The sequence below is a fragment of the Argopecten irradians genome, chromosome 12, assembly GCF_041381155.1.
Source record: "Argopecten irradians isolate NY chromosome 12, Ai_NY, whole genome shotgun sequence".
NCBI classification, from domain to species: Eukaryota; Metazoa; Mollusca; class Bivalvia; order Pectinida; family Pectinidae; genus Argopecten; species Argopecten irradians.
In genome coordinates this window covers 5,318,370-5,336,838 of record NC_091145.1, presented here as the reverse complement: position 1 = coordinate 5,336,838, position 18,469 = coordinate 5,318,370, and the positions used below count along the sequence as shown (strand labels likewise).

At 34.9% G+C, this 18,469-nt stretch overlaps 1 protein-coding gene across 1 annotated transcript; it reads right to left on the bottom strand.

Annotated features, from left to right (window-relative positions):
• Positions 1-5,756: 5,756 nt before the first annotated feature.
• LOC138335934 (high mobility group protein HMGI-C-like) lies at positions 5,757-17,078 on the bottom strand. Its single transcript, XM_069285135.1, has 4 exons — positions 16,551-17,078; positions 16,248-16,316; positions 11,942-11,983; positions 5,757-6,902 (listed from the first exon to the last, which is right to left on the bottom strand). Exons 1-4 carry the CDS (start codon positions 16,653-16,655, stop codon positions 6,855-6,857), a joined length of 264 nt encoding a protein of 87 aa, XP_069141236.1. The 5' UTR covers positions 16,656-17,078; the 3' UTR covers positions 5,757-6,854.
• Positions 17,079-18,469: the final 1,391 nt, after the last annotated feature.

Below are 18,469 nucleotides of genomic sequence, written 5' to 3'. Positions count from 1 at the left end.
CTTCTTTCAGGGTAGAGTATAAGTTATAGGTACAGACACACAGCTGTCTTCTTCTTTCAGGGTAGAGTATAAAGTTATAGGTACAGACACACAGCTGTCTTCTTCATTCAGGGTAGAGTATAAAGTTATAGGTACAGACACACAGCTGTCTTCTTCTTTCAGGGTAGATTATAAAGTTATAGGTACAGACACACAGCTGTCTTCTTCTTTCAGGGTAGAGTATAAAGTTAGATGTACAGACACACAGCTGTCTTCTTCATTCAGGGTAGAGTATAAAGTTATAGGTACAGACACACAGCTGTCTTCTCCTCTTTCAGGGTAGGGTATAAAGTTATAGGTACAGACACACAGCTGTCTTCTTCTTTCAGGGTAGAGTATAAAGTTATAGGTACAGACACACAGCTGTCTTCTTCTTTCAGGGTAGAGTATAAAGTTATAGGTACAGACACACAGCTGTCTTCTTCTTTCAGGGTAGAGTATAAAGTTAGATGTACAGACACACAGCTGTCTTCTTCATTCAGGGTAGAGTATAAAGTTATAGGTACAGACACACAGCTGTCTTCTTCATTCAGGGTAGAGTATAAAGTTAGATGTACAGACACACAGCTGTCTTCTTCTTTCAGGGTAGAGTATAAAGTTAGATGTACAGACACACAGCTGTCTTCTTCATTCAGGGTAGAGTATAAAGTTAGATGTACAGACACATAGCTGTCTTCTTCTTTCAGGGTAGAGTATAAAGTTAGATGTACAGACACACAGCTGTCTTCTTCTTTCAGGGTAGAGTATAAAGTTATAGGTACAGACACACAGCTGTCTTCTTCATTCAGGGTAGAGTATAAAGTTATAGGTACAGTCACACAGCTGTCTTCTTCATTCAGGGTAGAGTATAAAGTTAGATGTACAGACACACAGCTGTCTTCTTCTTTCAGGGTAGAGTATAAAGTTAGATGTACAGACACACAGCTGTCTTCTTCTTTCAGGGTAGAGTATAAAGTTATAGGTACAGACACACAGCTGTCTTCTTCTTTCAGGGTAGAGTATAAAGTTATATGGTACAGACACACAGCTGTCTTCTTCATTCAGGGTAGAGTATAAAGTTAGATGTACAGACACACAGCTGTCTTCTTCATTCAGGGTAGAGTATAAAGTTAGATGTACAGACACACAGCTGTCTTCTTCTTTCAGGGTAGAGTATAAAGTTATAGGTACAGACACACAGCTGTCTTCTTCTTTCAGGGTAGAGTATAAAGTTAGATGTACAGACACACAGCTGTCTTCTTCATTCAGGGTAGAGTATAAAGTTAGATGTACAGACACACAGCTGTCTTCTTCATTCAGGGTAGAGTATAAAGTTATAGGTACAGACACACAGCTGTCTTCTTCTTTCAGGGTAGAGTATAAAGTTAGATGTACAGACACACAGCTGTCTTCTTCTTTCAGGGTAGAGTATAAAGTTAGATGTACAGACACACAGCTGTCTTCTTCATTCAGGGTAGAGTATAAAGTTAGATGTACAGACACACAGCTGTCTTCTTCATTCAGGGTAGAGTATAAAGTTATGTACAGACACACAGCTGTCTTCTTCATTCAGGGTAGAGTATAAAGTTAGATGTACAGACACACAGCTGTCTTCTTCATTCAGGTTAGAGTATAAAGTTAGATGTACAGACACACAGCTGTCTTCTTCATTCAGGGTAGAGTATAAAGTTAGATGTACAGACACACAGCTGTCTTCTTCATTCAGGGTAGAGTATAAAGTTAGATGTACAGACACACAGCTGTCTTCTTCATTCAGGGTAGAGTATAAAGTTAGATGTACAGACACACAGCTGTCTTCTTCATTCAGGGTAGAGTATAAAGTTAGATGTACAGACACACAGCTGTCTTCTTCTTTCAGGGTAGAGTATAAAGTTATAGGTACAGACACACAGCTGTCTTCTTCATTCAGGGTAGAGTATAAAGTTAGATGTACAGACACACAGCTGTCTTCTTCATTCAGGGTAGAGTATAAAGTTAGATGTACAGACACACAGCTGTCTTCTTCATTCAGGGTAGAGTATAAAGTTAGATGTACAGACACACAGCTGTCTTCTTCATTCAGGGTAGAGTATAAAGTTAGATGTACAGACACACAGCTGTCTTCTTCATTTGGAGTGAAGTATAAAACTAGATGTACAGACAAAAAACTAGATGTATAGACACAGGTGTCTTCTTCATTTGGGCTAGATTATAAAGCTTCAAAGAAGACCCTATATCTGTATCAGTAGCTTTACTCTCTACCCCAAAAGACACTTCTTGTGTATTAAGAATAACTCTATTTTGTCCAATAGAATCTCATTACACAAGTGTAACTGTATTGACATAATATTAAAGGAGAACTAATGTCTTTTTCTATTATCAAAGGTTTTTCAGGTGCCATGTATGTAAATTATTTTTGAATTCACATTTTACTTATTTATATATTTGTGGTGTTTTGACACTTCAGCTTGCCACTTGATTAGTTTTGTTTGTGTTGCCCAGGAACAGTTTGTTCTAGGCCTGTTGTTTTATTGTTACAATTTACGTTTGTTTTTAAAGTATTTAAAATTATATATGATACTGTGAATGTTTGAAATGGCTTTCAATTCAGATATTTTACATAGAACTTAAAAGTATTGGACCAAATTAATAATAAACGTGTGAATATCAGCTGAATTTATGTTTGTTTTAAATATACATTAAAGACCATTTTTCGAAATTATTTATGTTATTGTTGAAAACATCCATAAATAATTGTTTTTGATTTAATTCATTTTTACCTGAAATTTCATAATGGACTCTCCAAGTCTTTGATTTAGGAGATCCTAAGTGTGCATTCAGGGGATGAATGAGTTAACTTTAAAATTTAGAGTGTTTATTACATTCCCAATCAGATACATTGGCTAAAACCAAGGATATATAAGTGAGAATGATTTATCACTGTCTCTTTACACTACTGAACACCATGCGAGACGCCTATGAACCGGGAATAAAAACTATCCTTTTAAGACAGGTGTCATAGAGCTGTCCTTTACAGCTGATTTGACTGTACAGTATAACTCCACTCTATGAAAAGAGGATATGTATTTATTTTGTCTGTGTTATGAGTCAGAAGGTTCAATGTTAATGTGCAATCTGTACAATATTAAAAGAATGTTTCAGAGAAAAGTGTGTACTTTAAAAGATGACAATACTAATACAAGTGAACTATTAAGACATCTTTGTGTTTTTGCGGTGCCAAAATCGTGACTCAAATCCCATGTGGTGCATGTGTTTTTCTCTGGGTACTCTGGCTTAACTCCACGAGTTCTACACCTGACATGTCATTAAATGTCCCTGGCTGTTAATTATACTTGTACAATGGCACAATAAAACAAAATCAAACCATACCGTAACCGTGTGTTTTAACTCATTCTTGGCTAGGGATTCATCCCAACTCATTATATGGTATCCTTCTCCCGAAGGCCAGATCTTCAATTTGAATCTTCCTTCTAAAAGCTTGATATTGGCCTGATACATGTATCTTTTCCCTAACAGCCATGTCTGTGTCCAGTACAATCATCTAGGTAAATTCTTGTCTGTTATCAACCTTATGAATGCCAACTAGGGTTTCCACCTGGAAGACAACTCTTTGGATTAATAAATGTCTAATTTTAGGACAACGCTTTGCCTCATGGAAGATGATCTTTAGCCTAATTTCCTCATTGGAGATGACCTTGGCCTAGTTTCCTCATTGAAGACGACCGTTGGCCTAATTTCCTCATTGAAGGCGACCAATGGCCTAATTTCCTCATTGAAGACAAGCTTTGGCCTAGTTTCTTCATTGAAGACAACCTTTGGCCTAGTTTCCTCATTGAAGGCGACCAATAGCCTAGTTTCCTCATTGAAGACGACACTTGGCCTAATTTCCTCATGTAAGACGAACCTTTGACCTAATTTCCTCATGTAAGACGAACCTTTGACCTAGTTTCCTCATGTAAGACGACTCTTGGCTTGGTATCCTATTGGACTAGCACATTTTTAATGTATAAAAAAATTTTTGTATGTCGTTCTTCTTTTGAAGACAATTATTAGTTACCTCTGTTGGAAAACAACTGTTAAAGAATGATGATAATCGATGACTACCTTTATGACCGCAGAGTCATCACCAGACACAGTTCTAGTAGAACGCATGGTCTGATATCCCCACTCTAGTCTCTAGTCCACTTTCAGTTTAATATGTTCATGTATAATTGTATATTAACCTTCCTGTATATTTCGATTCTATTAATAATAGATTTAATCATCCTCAATATTCCAGGAATTACTATCACTATCGTTATATCCACCCCTGTCATAATGAAACTGAAGGCATTTTCAGAGAAAAAAGCCCTGGCCTATCGTTGGCTTGCAGAGACTTCCTTTTGGAGATTAGAGAGTAACGCCCAACTTCAAAGCCATCGACTATCTGTACATTAATTCAAAAGGACTAAACTACTCGTCTCATCTATTGTCACACACAGAGCCTTCAGGTTTGCTGATATAGTCCAAGGTGAATATGATGACAGTGACTGTAACCCATAAAATATCAAGGCTGAGATTAGAACTTTAGAAGAAAATCTTTACACTTCATTATAGTGAAGACACAGAACCAAACATACCGTATAGCCGGTTATTTTCGTGGACCAAAATTTTCGCGATTTGATCTAAAAACGAGAAAATCATGTTAGCGATTTTAAATTTTCGCGATGTGGATTTAAGGGAAGATTCAACCATTTTTTCAATATTTCGCGGATCAAATTTTCGCGATCCTAGCAATGTGCTGCGAAATCGCGAAAATAATCGGTTATACGGTATTTCCAACTTTACGTAAAATTGACACGTTTATGCTTAAATTGATCAGAGAATAAAGAAGAAAACAAACCCAAATATGCAAAACATCTTTTTACTGTACATCCGTATTCAATGTACACAATGACAAATGTTTTCATGTACATTTTGCATAAAATGTTAGTGCCAAAATTGAAACAAAAGCAATCTTTCCCAATGTCGATGAATGGTAGTTTTGTATATACTATTAAATATAGAAACTTAAACTGTTCTCTATCGATACGATATTGAACCAGTCATCTGCATGTGTACAATTAAATCCTTTTCAACCATGAAGTCTATAATCATTCAACCATGAAATAATGCCCCTATACCCATGTGATATCACTCGATCATAACATCACTATTCATATGTGCATGTGATATATAACCATATGAAAGAACTCTGTCCACTATTCAATATAAAACCATTCAACCATGAAATAAATCTAAGTAAGCACATGCAGTTTCATAGCATTCAACCATGAAATTATATTTTCTATATTAATGCGGTAAGCCACTTGACCATAACAATCCTCTTTGTTCGTGGGTTATCTCAAAAAATCATTTAAAATCTTCAACACTTTCTCTCTGTCCACATGTAATAAGCTCACTCCCTTTCTCTACTCACGTGTAATGGCCTTCATTCTCCTCTCTCTGCTCTCGATATTCCTTTTTGTTTCCATGGTAAATGTATTTAAGTAACCATTTGACCATTTGATGACCCTCTGTCCGCGGAGGTAGCTTTTTATCATTATTTTACTATAAATCAACTTTCTTTCGCGGCTTCTTAATTTCGCGATTTCCATTTTAAAACAAGTTCTCGAAGATTAACATTCGCTTGTTGGAAAAAAAGAAAGTTGGGTTACAGTAAAAACGAAGAGTCTCGAAGATTAACATTCGCTTGTTGGAAAAAAAGAAAGTTGGGTTACAGTAAAAACCCTCAACCCTAACCCTGACCCTCTCCTACTCTCTACCGTTTTTGTCAGATCGTTTATTGGTAAATCATACAAATAATCATTCATATTCCGCACAATGAATGGAAAAATAATTTCAACCATGCATACAATTATCCATTCTTTGGATTATTCCATAAAGAACCATTCTCTCAGTTGAAATGTCAATTATAAAGTTTTTGGCAAAATATGAGCTTAAATGATTGCGAATATCAGCACTCGTTCATAAAATCATTTGATATCGTAACGCGACCATAGTATCATTGATTCTATATCGTCACTCGACCACAAAATCATTTTATATCGTCATTCGACCACAAAATCATTTTATATCGTCACTCGACCATAAACTCATTTTATATCGTCATTCGACCACAAAATCATTTTATATCGTCACTCGACCATAAAATCATTTTATATCGTCACTCAACCTTTAATTCCATATGCTCATTCGACCTATCTTTAATCTACGTTTTACATAACAAAGTTTTATTATACTTACTGTGACTTGAAAAAATACCTTTACTGTGGCTTTAACAGTCTCTCAGTTCTATTTTACAAAATAGCTCCTAACAGTTACAAAAACGTAAGAAAGATTTCGCTCGAATATTCATAAAACCAGTCCAAAATGAAAGACAGCACAGTTGCAAAAAATGTAAGAAAGATTTCACACAAATAGTTGAAACCAGTCCTAAATGAAAGACAGCACTTGCCGGGAAAGTAAATAGGCCAAAATTGTATTCGCCTGGAAACCCCTCGACTCCTAGAACAGATCGATGTAAGACGGCACTTGGCTGGAAAGTTCACTATATACACCTGAATGGACACAAAACATGCCCAACAGCACTCGCATAGAAAGTACAAGTATGTCCCGAATGTGAGACGTCACTCGCCTAGATATTCCAAACATCAGAGCCAAAATAAAAACGGTACCTGTCCAAATAGTCCAAGAACATGTTCAACTTGTAAAACAGCACTCGCCCGGAGGTAAAAATGTAAGCCGGAAAATCGGCCGGGTGTCGTTTTTAATGTTTAGTTGCTTCCCCCCGTTTCCTCCGATGCTTCGGTACTTGATGTTCTCTATAATGCAAAAATAATGGACAATGTTAAGGATGTATTACTGAAAAAGAGATAAAATGATGATATGCTGAATAAAATACATGTAGTTAAAACAATGTTTATGATACATAAAGAACTACAGCATAGATAAACTGTTGACTTATGGAAATATGGGCATGGGAATTTGTTAAATTAGATTTTATGGAGACAGAAGATTTAGAAGGTAAAATGAACCTTAGTATTACAGTTATGAACGGATCTAAATAGATAATTTGTACAGAATTAAAATTTTTATTATTCATGAAAATTAAAGGCAAGTTGCATATGAAACGTCAATTTGATAGCCTATTTTCTGTATTTACTATTTAGCAAACAAATATTCCTGCACACGCCCATACAATGCGCACTATACGTGAAACAGAAGTAAGTGCGTTTGCCCTTAGCCATTTAGGGGTACAAGAGGGGGATTCAATGTAAAAACAAACTTTTTATGTATTCATTGCTAACAAACACACGTTCAAAGTTGTCAGAGTGAAACAGGTAGTTATACTAAAGTTATAAATGTATTTCGTACACATCCTCAAAGTTATGAGGGAGAGAATTGTAAATCATCAAAATATTTAATCTGATCTGCTGAAAAAACCAACAAACAGGGACAATTATTTTTATTAGGGATATTGATGTTAAGTTGGTAGAACCTTCATTTTCGCTTTCCAAGGCATAGAGCTGTTTATATATTTGCACTAAAATATCTTTGCTTCGTTAGGACAATATAAGCTAAATATTTTTACAATATCATAAAAATTTTATTGTCATAATCCGTGATATTGTTAATATGTGATACATTACTAGTATTAATGATAAGTTAAAACAATATATCAACTGAATTGACCTTATTGTCTTGGTCGGTACACATCTTAAACAAAACAAAAACAAAACAAAAACAACATTGTTGTCACTAAATACAAACAAGCCACATGCACATAGAGTTCAGATAACGGTATTTAGGTTTACGTCAGCCATAAACGTGTATTTTGTTTGATGTGAGAACGACGAAGGTTAAACTTTAAAAAGTCCACTCAAAATCCCGATACCCATCTTTACCGGAAGTTGTCTTGTCGGCAATACGACGTCAGCCAACACGTGTCTCTGTGCACCGAAAGGAAAACTTCCAAAAAAACTTCAAAATATTCGAATATTAGCCTACATTGCACCACCAGTCTACCCCCTCTGGAGCCTCGTAAATAAGATGGCTGCTTGATGACAGGAAGCACTCAAGTTGTGGTTCTAATCAGTCCACGACGGGTGTTTACACTTCAATTAGAAACTGGGGTCAAGTAGTATTTCACCTATCGGCCAGTATCTCACCGTGTTACTGCCGTTTTTGGTACTGAACCTTCTGGAAAAATAATGTTGATCGAAGTATTCATAATTCGCTAACATTTTGTTCCATATCATCTAAAGGATAATGTTGGGCGTCGACGCCCTGGGCTGTACAATTATTTGTACTGCCATATGAGCTATATAGAGCTCAATGATATATTCTAATCTGTGAGTTGAATTTTCCATTTCTTGTCAAAACATACAAGGTAGCAAATAATCGCAAGCCCATATGTATACTTGTGCCTTCTGGTAACGAGATCTCAGAGAATTATTGGCATCCATCATTGAAAGATCTATGTCTATCAATGGAAAGACGGATATTTTTTCTGCTTATCTCTTCTTTTCCCCTCTTCTTTTGAAAATATCGAATACACATCAGGAACTTCTATGGTCAAATTCAAAATGGTCACTCTCCACAATGTGATTGTAAAAATGTCAAAAATAGTATTTCATCATTTACATGGAAAAGCAATGGCAAAACTCTAGGGACCAAGATGAACCTACCATATGAAATTTCTTAAAGATACTTTCAGTACTTTTTTCAGAAATATTAATAACAAACTTGAATTGTCAAAATCAAAGACGACTCTTTGTCAACCATTTTGTAGTCTGGTCAGTCCCAAAAGTAATATGCACAACAAGTGCCCAAAGGGAGCATACACATTTCAGACGGATCCCTTTAGTACTCTCTGAGAAATGGTGGCAACAAACTTCAATTATCGAATACCAATATGGCTGTCTGTCGGCCATCTTGTTGCCTGATTGGATTCAAAATGCAATATTTACAGCAGTAGTTCTAGGGAGAACTAAGCATGGAATGTTAGAGATTCCTTTAGTTCTTTCGGAGAAATAGCGGTAACAAACTTCAGCTATTGAAATCCGTCTTGTTCACCGATCTGCCACAAAATGTAATATGCGCAACTATAGCCCAAAAGGAGCCTACATATGAAATAAATACGAAACAGCTCATTTCAGTACCTTTCGAGTAATGGTACCAAGAAATGTTAATGGACGGACGGACGAATGGCGATTATCTGCCACACATCTTCCCTAAATTAGAACATTCACAATTTAAAAATCTATCCAATAAACAATTTTCAATGCTAAAGATAATATGTTGTCTTCAAAAACAAAAAGTATAGAGAATAACAGTAAAGTACTCATTATAAACTTGCTGGCTTGGACATGTTGAACATTGCTTAGAGGTTCGTATTTGATATTATTGATATCACTTTTTCTTATACCAACCTAATTGAATTCGTTAATCATCCTATCACAGTAGTATCTAAAAACAATGAACAATGACAATGTTTGTTTCATAAACAAATATAGACAGTTATATATTGTAATTAAATCATTGTATTTAATTTAATTGAGCATGATGGGCATTAGTTCAAAGTTTTAGATTTAAATGTTTAGTTATTGTTTCGAATTAAATGAATTCATTTGAACCTGCATAATTGAACAAAAAGTATTAAATTTAAAGATGCTAGGTCTTTATAATACCTTTTTTTTCTGCTGATAGTAATCTGATGAAAGTTACAATTGAACTAATAATAACATTCATCTCCAAATTCCCTTAAAATACATACGTTGCATTTCTATTATTTATTCGTGGTATGTTAGCTCTAGACGATCTGCCACTTTCGATTGGTAGTTTACCATCACAAAGTAAAAGTAAATAGTCTTCTAGTCCGAGTTCTAATTTGTAGATTTGATTGAATTATAGATATCTCTACATATAAAATGTTTTTTTGAGTTTGTGAAATCGTACATTAAATCAATTTGACACTAGAATCTATGGATTCAAAGATGTGAACCATATCACATTTTTTCGAAAATGCTTTTTATATACGATAACCAGGATGACTGATAATCTAATAGAAATAATAAAAGTTTATTGCTGTGCTTGTTATTATTATGTTTGATAAGTTTAACCTTGAAGCTAACCATTCTAACTTTACTATTAATACAAAGTGGAAATAAAAGTTCGACATACACCTTAGAGTTTGGTGTGTTAGTTTTTACCATAAAGTTATATGCGCCACAACTGGGCAAACTGTTTTTGACATATTTTTTCCAGTTATCTATTAAAAACCATCAGATTTGATGAATTAAGCAGTGAAAATCATACGAATGGAAAGACAAATATGTATAATGCCTTATAAACATTAATTATAACACATAATTTATTCACTATAAAATTCTTGTTTAATATGTGCCTGATGTATATTTAGATGGAAATAAACCTGCAGAAATCACACTCCAATCACTACTTACACTCTACAAATGTGAAATGAAATTGTAGACCACAATTTCGCTTCATGGTCTGACCGAATGTAAGTATGGTAATTCAGCTCTGATTTATTAACTCAAAATCTATGCATTGTAAGTATTGAAATTCTCAAAATGTTGGTAATGTTTGGTGGTGAATAAAATATTTAAAGTTCTTCTTGATTCGTGAGAAAGAAAATTAGGGCGTTAATGATTTTTAGAATATACTTACAAAATTGAAGATGTAAATATTTATTGAACTTATGGTCATCAAAACTCAGACTTCACATCTATACACTACAGTACAATATGTTTTATGGCGTTATGAAAAAAAAAAAAAAAAAAAAAAAAAAAACATACATAATTTCATACATTCTAGTTGTTTGATATTAAAAAGAGTTTATCCAGTTTCAGTGAAATAGACACCAAGTTATCTAAAATCTTTTAACTATTTCTATGATCAAAACCAGTAACGTAAGAAGATATCCTGCTAAACTGTAAGGAATAATCGCCATCATGGCATTCGTTTTGGTTTGGATTGTTGATATTTATGTCATTTCATGGTCTAGTTTCACGAACATTCCTTAACATTAAGGAAAGATCTTACGATAAGGAGCTTTCCTTAACTTCTGTTATGCTTTCCTATGAAGAATTTTAAGTTAAGAAATCCTTAAATTTAAGGAATGTTGTTGAATCTAAGCCCAGGAAACATTGCCAACCAACGTCAAGACAATTGATGATACCAATTATACTATATCAATGGTTGGTATTGGGGAAAACTCCAACCAGCGAGATGGAGTTTTATTTGTAAAATAACAAACAATTTCAAAATTTAACAAAGAGTCGTTCTGAAAACTGCATTAGCGCTTCCATAGCGCTTTATGTTGAATTTGGCCTTCATCCTCCCATTATTGCCAACCGAAAGCAGGTGACCAATTGTATTTACATTTTACAACGATTTTAATAACATTATAAATGAATGGATGTATCTCGTAATGAACGGAACAGTCATTTCATCAGTATTCTCTAGTGCTCGTCGGCACGACAAATTCTGACGTCACAATGATAGTGACGTCAAAAATAAGCGACTGACGAACTTATGCAATCACTCATGGTCCATTGCGCTCCCTCATTTGTATTCTGTAATAACTAGCAGTCGTTTATAAGCAAAAAAACACGAAAGAAACCTTAAAATACATTTGAAAAACTTAATGATACTGTATTTCCGAAATACGTTTTTAAAGAATCTTGAAATTTCCATGGGTCGATTACAGAGGAGAAATCAAGGGAGCACATTAAATTCTGGGAGATATTGAGACTTATGCACTGATTTGGTAAGGTAACATAGTGGGGGTTGCAGAGAAAATGTAAATAATTGTGACATGCATCGATAAAACACTCACCTTTTTTGGTCGACCTCTTGATTTTACAGGCTTATATTCTTTCTGAAAAATAGAGAAAAAAACTTTTTTTTTAAATCCGACTTTCTAACCATGAAAATACACATATTTTAATATTTACATGGTCTTGCACAGTTATTAGCTTCATTCTACCACTATGGTTATGTCCAATATTTGCATTGGCAATTAAGACCTAGCGTAGTAATACCTTCATCACAGTTCAAGAGGTCACGCAAAGACTCACGCCCAGTGTGAGAAAGTACAAAAGATATACAAAAGATATAAAAGCAATTGAAAATAAGTCACATTCGCAAATGAAGTGTTGTATTTATCTTCGCATATCCGGTTTATCGATGGAACTATTTTAAATGATATACTGTTACTACATAGTCGATTGTTCGTGACAACATTTGTTTATATTTATTTTATACATAAAGCCATTTTACAATTATAATGTATATATTTGAATTAATAGAGAGGGCTTTTTTAAGTTATACAATGCTACTAATGGCAATAAAATATATCTAAACTGAATGGCAACAGCCCGAACCGACCGGACCCCACTGAAATTTCTCACCAAATCATCTGCTGTTGAACTGACATTTTTCTCTGTGCAGACGTATGCGTTTATTTTCAGCTTTCCCGTCCTATCTATTTTCTATTTACAACGAGAATAACTAGTTAATTCATAATAATATAAGCATTGGCTGTCATATTTTTGACTTGCATTGGTGTATAACATATATTGAGTAATCTGGTATTATGGTGCGCGTAAGCGCACCATTGGATATGCTTGAACATAAAATTTATGTTGCTCAGCAAATGCATGTTAAAAATATGACAACCTTTGATTAAATTTACAATACATTATGGTAAATTTAATGTCTTCTTATAACACTTCAAACTCCAAATCTTCATAGATAAGAACAATAAATGAATAATGAAGAGTAACAAAGACTGTGTTATTTCGATATAAACAATACACAGAAGCTTAAATCAGCTGTACAGGGACCAGATAAAAGTACTTTGACACCTCGTATTTTTACTACCGGTATATTTTCCATACATAATCTGGAGGTATACGGTTAAAGCGAAAGACGTTTAATTAAGAAATGTAAGATTGTGTTGCTTTACAAGTTTCCCAATGTCTGCTTTTGGACGGAGAAAAACAGGGACCAACTATATAACTTAAGGTCGATAATAAAAACAAACTCGGGTATTGAGATATATGGAGAAATGTTATTGTTAAAGATTTTGGAAATATTGTATGTTTCGTGGTGAGACGTATTGTAAGTTCCTGTGGTGAAGACTTCTTTTTGGGTTGTTACTTGGACCAAGAATAATCTAGCTGACTTCTCTACTTCTGCTTATTCAAACATGGAAGACGTAAGGTGCAATTAGTATTTTACGGTCACTGACAAAAAGTTTTCCCTATGGCTAGGTGATTATGGGGAGCAAAGATCCTCTTAATAAATTGATTTTATGGCGGTAAAAGAAAGCGATCAAAATAAAAATACAAATAACATGTAGAAAACCTTTGACAAAATCTTGACATATTTCTACTTTAAAAGCGATAAGAACACTTATTTTCGGAGTTAAGCATTGTATTTCTCAAAAGTTTTGTATTCGTATACATGCGTTACTGTACATATTTCGCACAATTCACACGACATCCGGGTCACGGTGGAGCTAGGGAAATAAAAGAACAGTCGGCTTTATCGTAAAAGGCACTAAGTGACACCAAGTCATCCACGAAGAAAATATTTCCAATATTTCAATACTTCAAAGTCATAAATTACATAATGTATCAACAGTTTGCAATTGCGGCGGCAGACTAAACGACCTTGAAAGGTCACATTAACCGGTGAAATGACTACCGAAATAAGTCTATTTTAACGCGGCCCCTAGATCACCTTTTGGGACCCACCACACATGTGAAGGAGGGCTGTTGTTGGAGCTGTTTACTGATCTGACCCAGTTTTGTAGCGGAAGTACCCCCGGGTTCTCGTATTGTAGGGATTTAGGACGAACAATGTTTTCCATTGTTAATGGTGGAACTCCAACGTATCATACTTGCTATCATCTACATTAGTTTAGTTTTATAACTGAAATGTCAATTTATTATTGTGCGAAATAAAATAATTGATGAGATGATATACATGTACTTCGAAATAGAAACACAGTGATAGAAATTGATGAATTGTCCCAGTAAATAAAAGCTCAATATAGAGGCCATTCTGATGTTGACACAACCCTTTTACCACACAATGTGTTTTGAAGTCACAAATCATCTTGTGGTTAGCTTTTTGGACCACAACATGTTTACAAAACATCAAGTGCATAACTTTTTTCACAACGACATGTTCACAACGACATGTTCACAAAACATTATGTGATTAACTTTTTTGACCACGACCTGTTCACAAAACATCATGTGATGAACATTTTCGAGCACGAACTGTTTACGAAACATCACGTGCATAATTTTTTTTTTGTCCACTACATGTTCACAAAACAATATGTGCTTAACTTTTTGACCACGACATGTTCACAAAACATCCTGTCATTTGTCATCAACCTTTCCAGGACAGTGTGTCTGCATGGTTCTTCATCTAAGCTGATGTATTTATTCTTATTGAAGCGTCAGATCGGAGTATTGAAATTTTAAACAGATCAACCAGTCCTGGCTTGTGATACAATTAGTACTATGCATGGATATTTATCGCTGTCCATTTAAAGATGCTACACCACTGTCGAATAGTAATAGTTCTCTATCAAAAACAGGACCAGACAAATCAGCATTCACTATTACCACCATTGAAAAGTTTGAGCTTCTTATCATAATTGCGCTCCGAAAAAAAATCATGGCACTATACCTAGATTGAATCAAACTTCAAACTGTATTAGTCTCTTCACACAAAAAAAAACATTGTGTAGAGACACATATTTACAATATTCAACAAATGCAACATAGAAGAAGGAACGAATGACTAATTGCGCATCCACCAAAAGCAAAACAAGTGATAATATTTTTGTGCAAATTACTAGTAGACATACATTTATATGAGTAAACACCAATTATTGTTCAAATGATGAGTTTCGTTCATGCTCTGTCGAAGATGGAGCATCTTTATTGTTAATAATCATCGGTGATGCCATCGCTGCAGACTAAATTCCAAAGCAATGAATTGGTACATATGGAACTTGGATGATATGGCTCAAGAAAGAAACGACGGGTTAATAATAAAAAAGGTGATTCACATATCAAAATGGACAATGATATCAAGGGAATGTTATTTCGGAACAAACTTCTGAATAGCATACAGTCATTGATATTTGGCGACATACCTCTCAGCAGCGTTTGAGCAATTTGAACGCTCAGATGAACTCTACTGTATATTGAAAAACAAATAATGTTGACTAATTTCAAATATGATTGTCCGACAAATTGCAAATTAAAAGTCATGTAGTCAAATGTGATGGCCAAAGATGTAGAAAAGACCTTCACTAAACTTCACAATGAAGATGCAACTTATAATAATACCTTTATACAACTGCACATGGTGTCACATTTTTGAAACGGTAAGGTTTTGTGCTTTCTTTGACTAAATAAACAATATTATAAAATATGATTTGAAAATACGAGTTTACCCTGTCGCTCTGCTCTTTCGTTTATATGGTAGTATTAAATTTACCAATTTTAATCCTATTGGCGGGAAAAGTGAATCCATTTTTTAAAGCAATGCAGTTATAGATAAATTTACCGTGGCTTTTCAGTAGCGATTATTTACATCGAAACATGTACGATAATTGTCCTTGAATGGTCTAAAACTACAGGAACGCCCTTCACATAAAAGTGCGGTTACATGTAATTTAAAATATATCCGAAATGTTGCTATTATCTGTAACCTTTATTGTTGTGTTTATAAACATGCATAAATTTTGAATATCGATAAAAACGCAGTATGTAATACATTTCATATTGCATTTTTTTTTTGTAAAAAAGAGAGGGAACTAGACATTTTCTTCCAAAAAAAAAAAAATAGTTTTTCCCCATTCATTAAACTAACCGCATTCCGAGCAATCATAAATATTTGCCTTTAATTTTTTTCAATTTTTAACCCACTATCAACGAATCTGAAGTCCAAGTGTGAGTAACTGTGTATGTGGTCCGAGATTCCTTTGGCCCTAACACCAGACCTAGACATTATGACCTATGGGTGGTTGGTGTATGACAACTGACTATCATTATGTAAAGGTGCGGTACTGGGTTCAGAGGATCTTCCTGCTGTTGGATGCAATACTTCACCTTGCTCTCGGCTTTTTTGGTGGTGCCCGGCGGCCGTCCACGTGGTCGCTTTGGTTTTGGCTCTTCTGGCTAGAATTAACATAAATCAATTGTTAAAAAAACACTCGAAAACTTAAAAAATACACATATCTCTGTGAAATATTTGATTAAAACTGGGAAGAAAATCTCCGTCTATTTTTATTTTTACGTGGGTGGTAATATGTGAAGCTGTTTCAGGAAATCGTGGGAGAAAGTAAACACTAGTCCAGAAGATGAATACCTGGTGCAACCCACTGACCGCATTCCACACAATCCTTCACTTACCTGGTCTGGTTTGGGTTTTCGGGGCCGTCCCCTGCCCCTTTTAGGGGGCTGTGCAGCCTCGGAGCCCCCGGTAGCCACATTAGACTTGGTTGCAGACTCCGACATGATAGCGAATAACTGAAGTCTCTCTGTATGTGTGTACGTATGTGAGGACGATGTTATACACTATAGCTGTTTTTGTCACAATCGCCTCAGTGAGTGCAAGAGCGTCGACAAAAAAAGTTGAATCTAGGAATAACTTAAAGCACAGTTTAAGATATAGGATGAAATCAAGGAAGTGTGAAGATATCTTGATGACTATGACCAGACGGAGTTGGAAAGGTCGTCTGCGATGATTCCGACTCACACCTGATCCGTCCAATACACTCTAGCTCTCCGCCAGCGAACTTATGAATGAAACGTTGCGATCAGCTGGTAGATGTGCGTATGTGTGTGACCTGAATAGATCGCAGAGGTACCGTTCGGAAGCCCCGAACGTGTATACGACCTATAGAATGCTTCGAGAAGTAGGCCGAATGTAACATACCGCGGGAAATAGCGAGAGCACATTCCATTGACGCAGCGAGGCGAGAGATCGGACCGCAAATCCCGACAGGAAAAAGTCAACCTTCACATTTCCTCTCACTATCGTCTAAATAATTAAGCGTTTTCTTCTACATTTTGATCCCAGATTTTGATCTCTTTCTTGAACATGAAAATACACTTTCTTACAATTTCTTTTTTCGGTATTTACTTTATTCAATATGTTAATTTAAAGTAAATATATCCATTATTAATTCAATTAGAATGCGAGTTTGTGGTTTTTGAAAGGATTGTCTTTGCTATTTGCCTTATGGCGATTGGTTTATAAAAGGTATTTTAAGAAATGATGCTCTGGAAATCGCTGACAAATGGTATTTTTTCTCTAACAAAAACGGAAGCAGACGGATTAGTATTTTTCTTCAGTTTCAAAGGTTACTTACTTTACAAAATTACCACTTTTGAAAAGTTTGAGCTTCTTATTTTAATTCAATGTGAAAATATTACTAATTAATTAGTATTATTTTTGTATTAATTAGACATATATATATATATATATCATATATATATATATATATATATATCCGATTAAACAGAAATTATTATTCAAATGATGGGTATCGATTATGATTTGTCAGAGTTGGAGCATCTTCGATATTGTCAAAAACGTTCATCTACACATACAGTTCAAATATGAAGGAAAGTTATCGACAACCAATGGCCGAAAGTTAGGAAAGTTATGCTTTGTCGGCGTTGGAGCATTTTCGATATTGTCAAAAACGTTCATCTACAGATATACAGTTCCAAATATGAAGGAAAGTTATCGACAACCAAAGGCCGAAAGTTAGGAAAGTCCTTAATTTCCGTAATGCTTTCCTATGGAGATTTTTTAAGTTAAAGAAAGTTAAAGAATTCCTAAATGTTAAAGAGCCACTACCTTTCCGAAACGGCTTTTAATTTTTAAAATAGGAATGTAAAACGAGATCAATAATTTTGAAGAGTCGCAGAAGTTATGAACCATACGTTTATTAGCACACTTATCATCACCTACAGAACTGTTTATTTAGAATAAATAAAATGTTAATTTTCATAACGCGGGTCGTTTTATGTTTCCCGCCGTCGTCCTAAATGCCGCGCGGTAGTTGACTATCACTGCGCCAGACAGCAAAACAGCGAAATGAATCTCCACTGTTATCGTACATTAGACAGGAAATCTTGCATATGTTTGGTGTTGTAACCTCATCTTAAGCCATCGATATATATTTTCTTTTGTTATTAATGTTTTTAAGAAACCTTTAAATTTTGCTCCGGAAAGGTAGTGGGCCTTTAAAGGACATTAAGAAATTGGCCTCTGTGTGTTCTATGATAATGTGTCGTAATTTTCATACTCGTCAACCAAG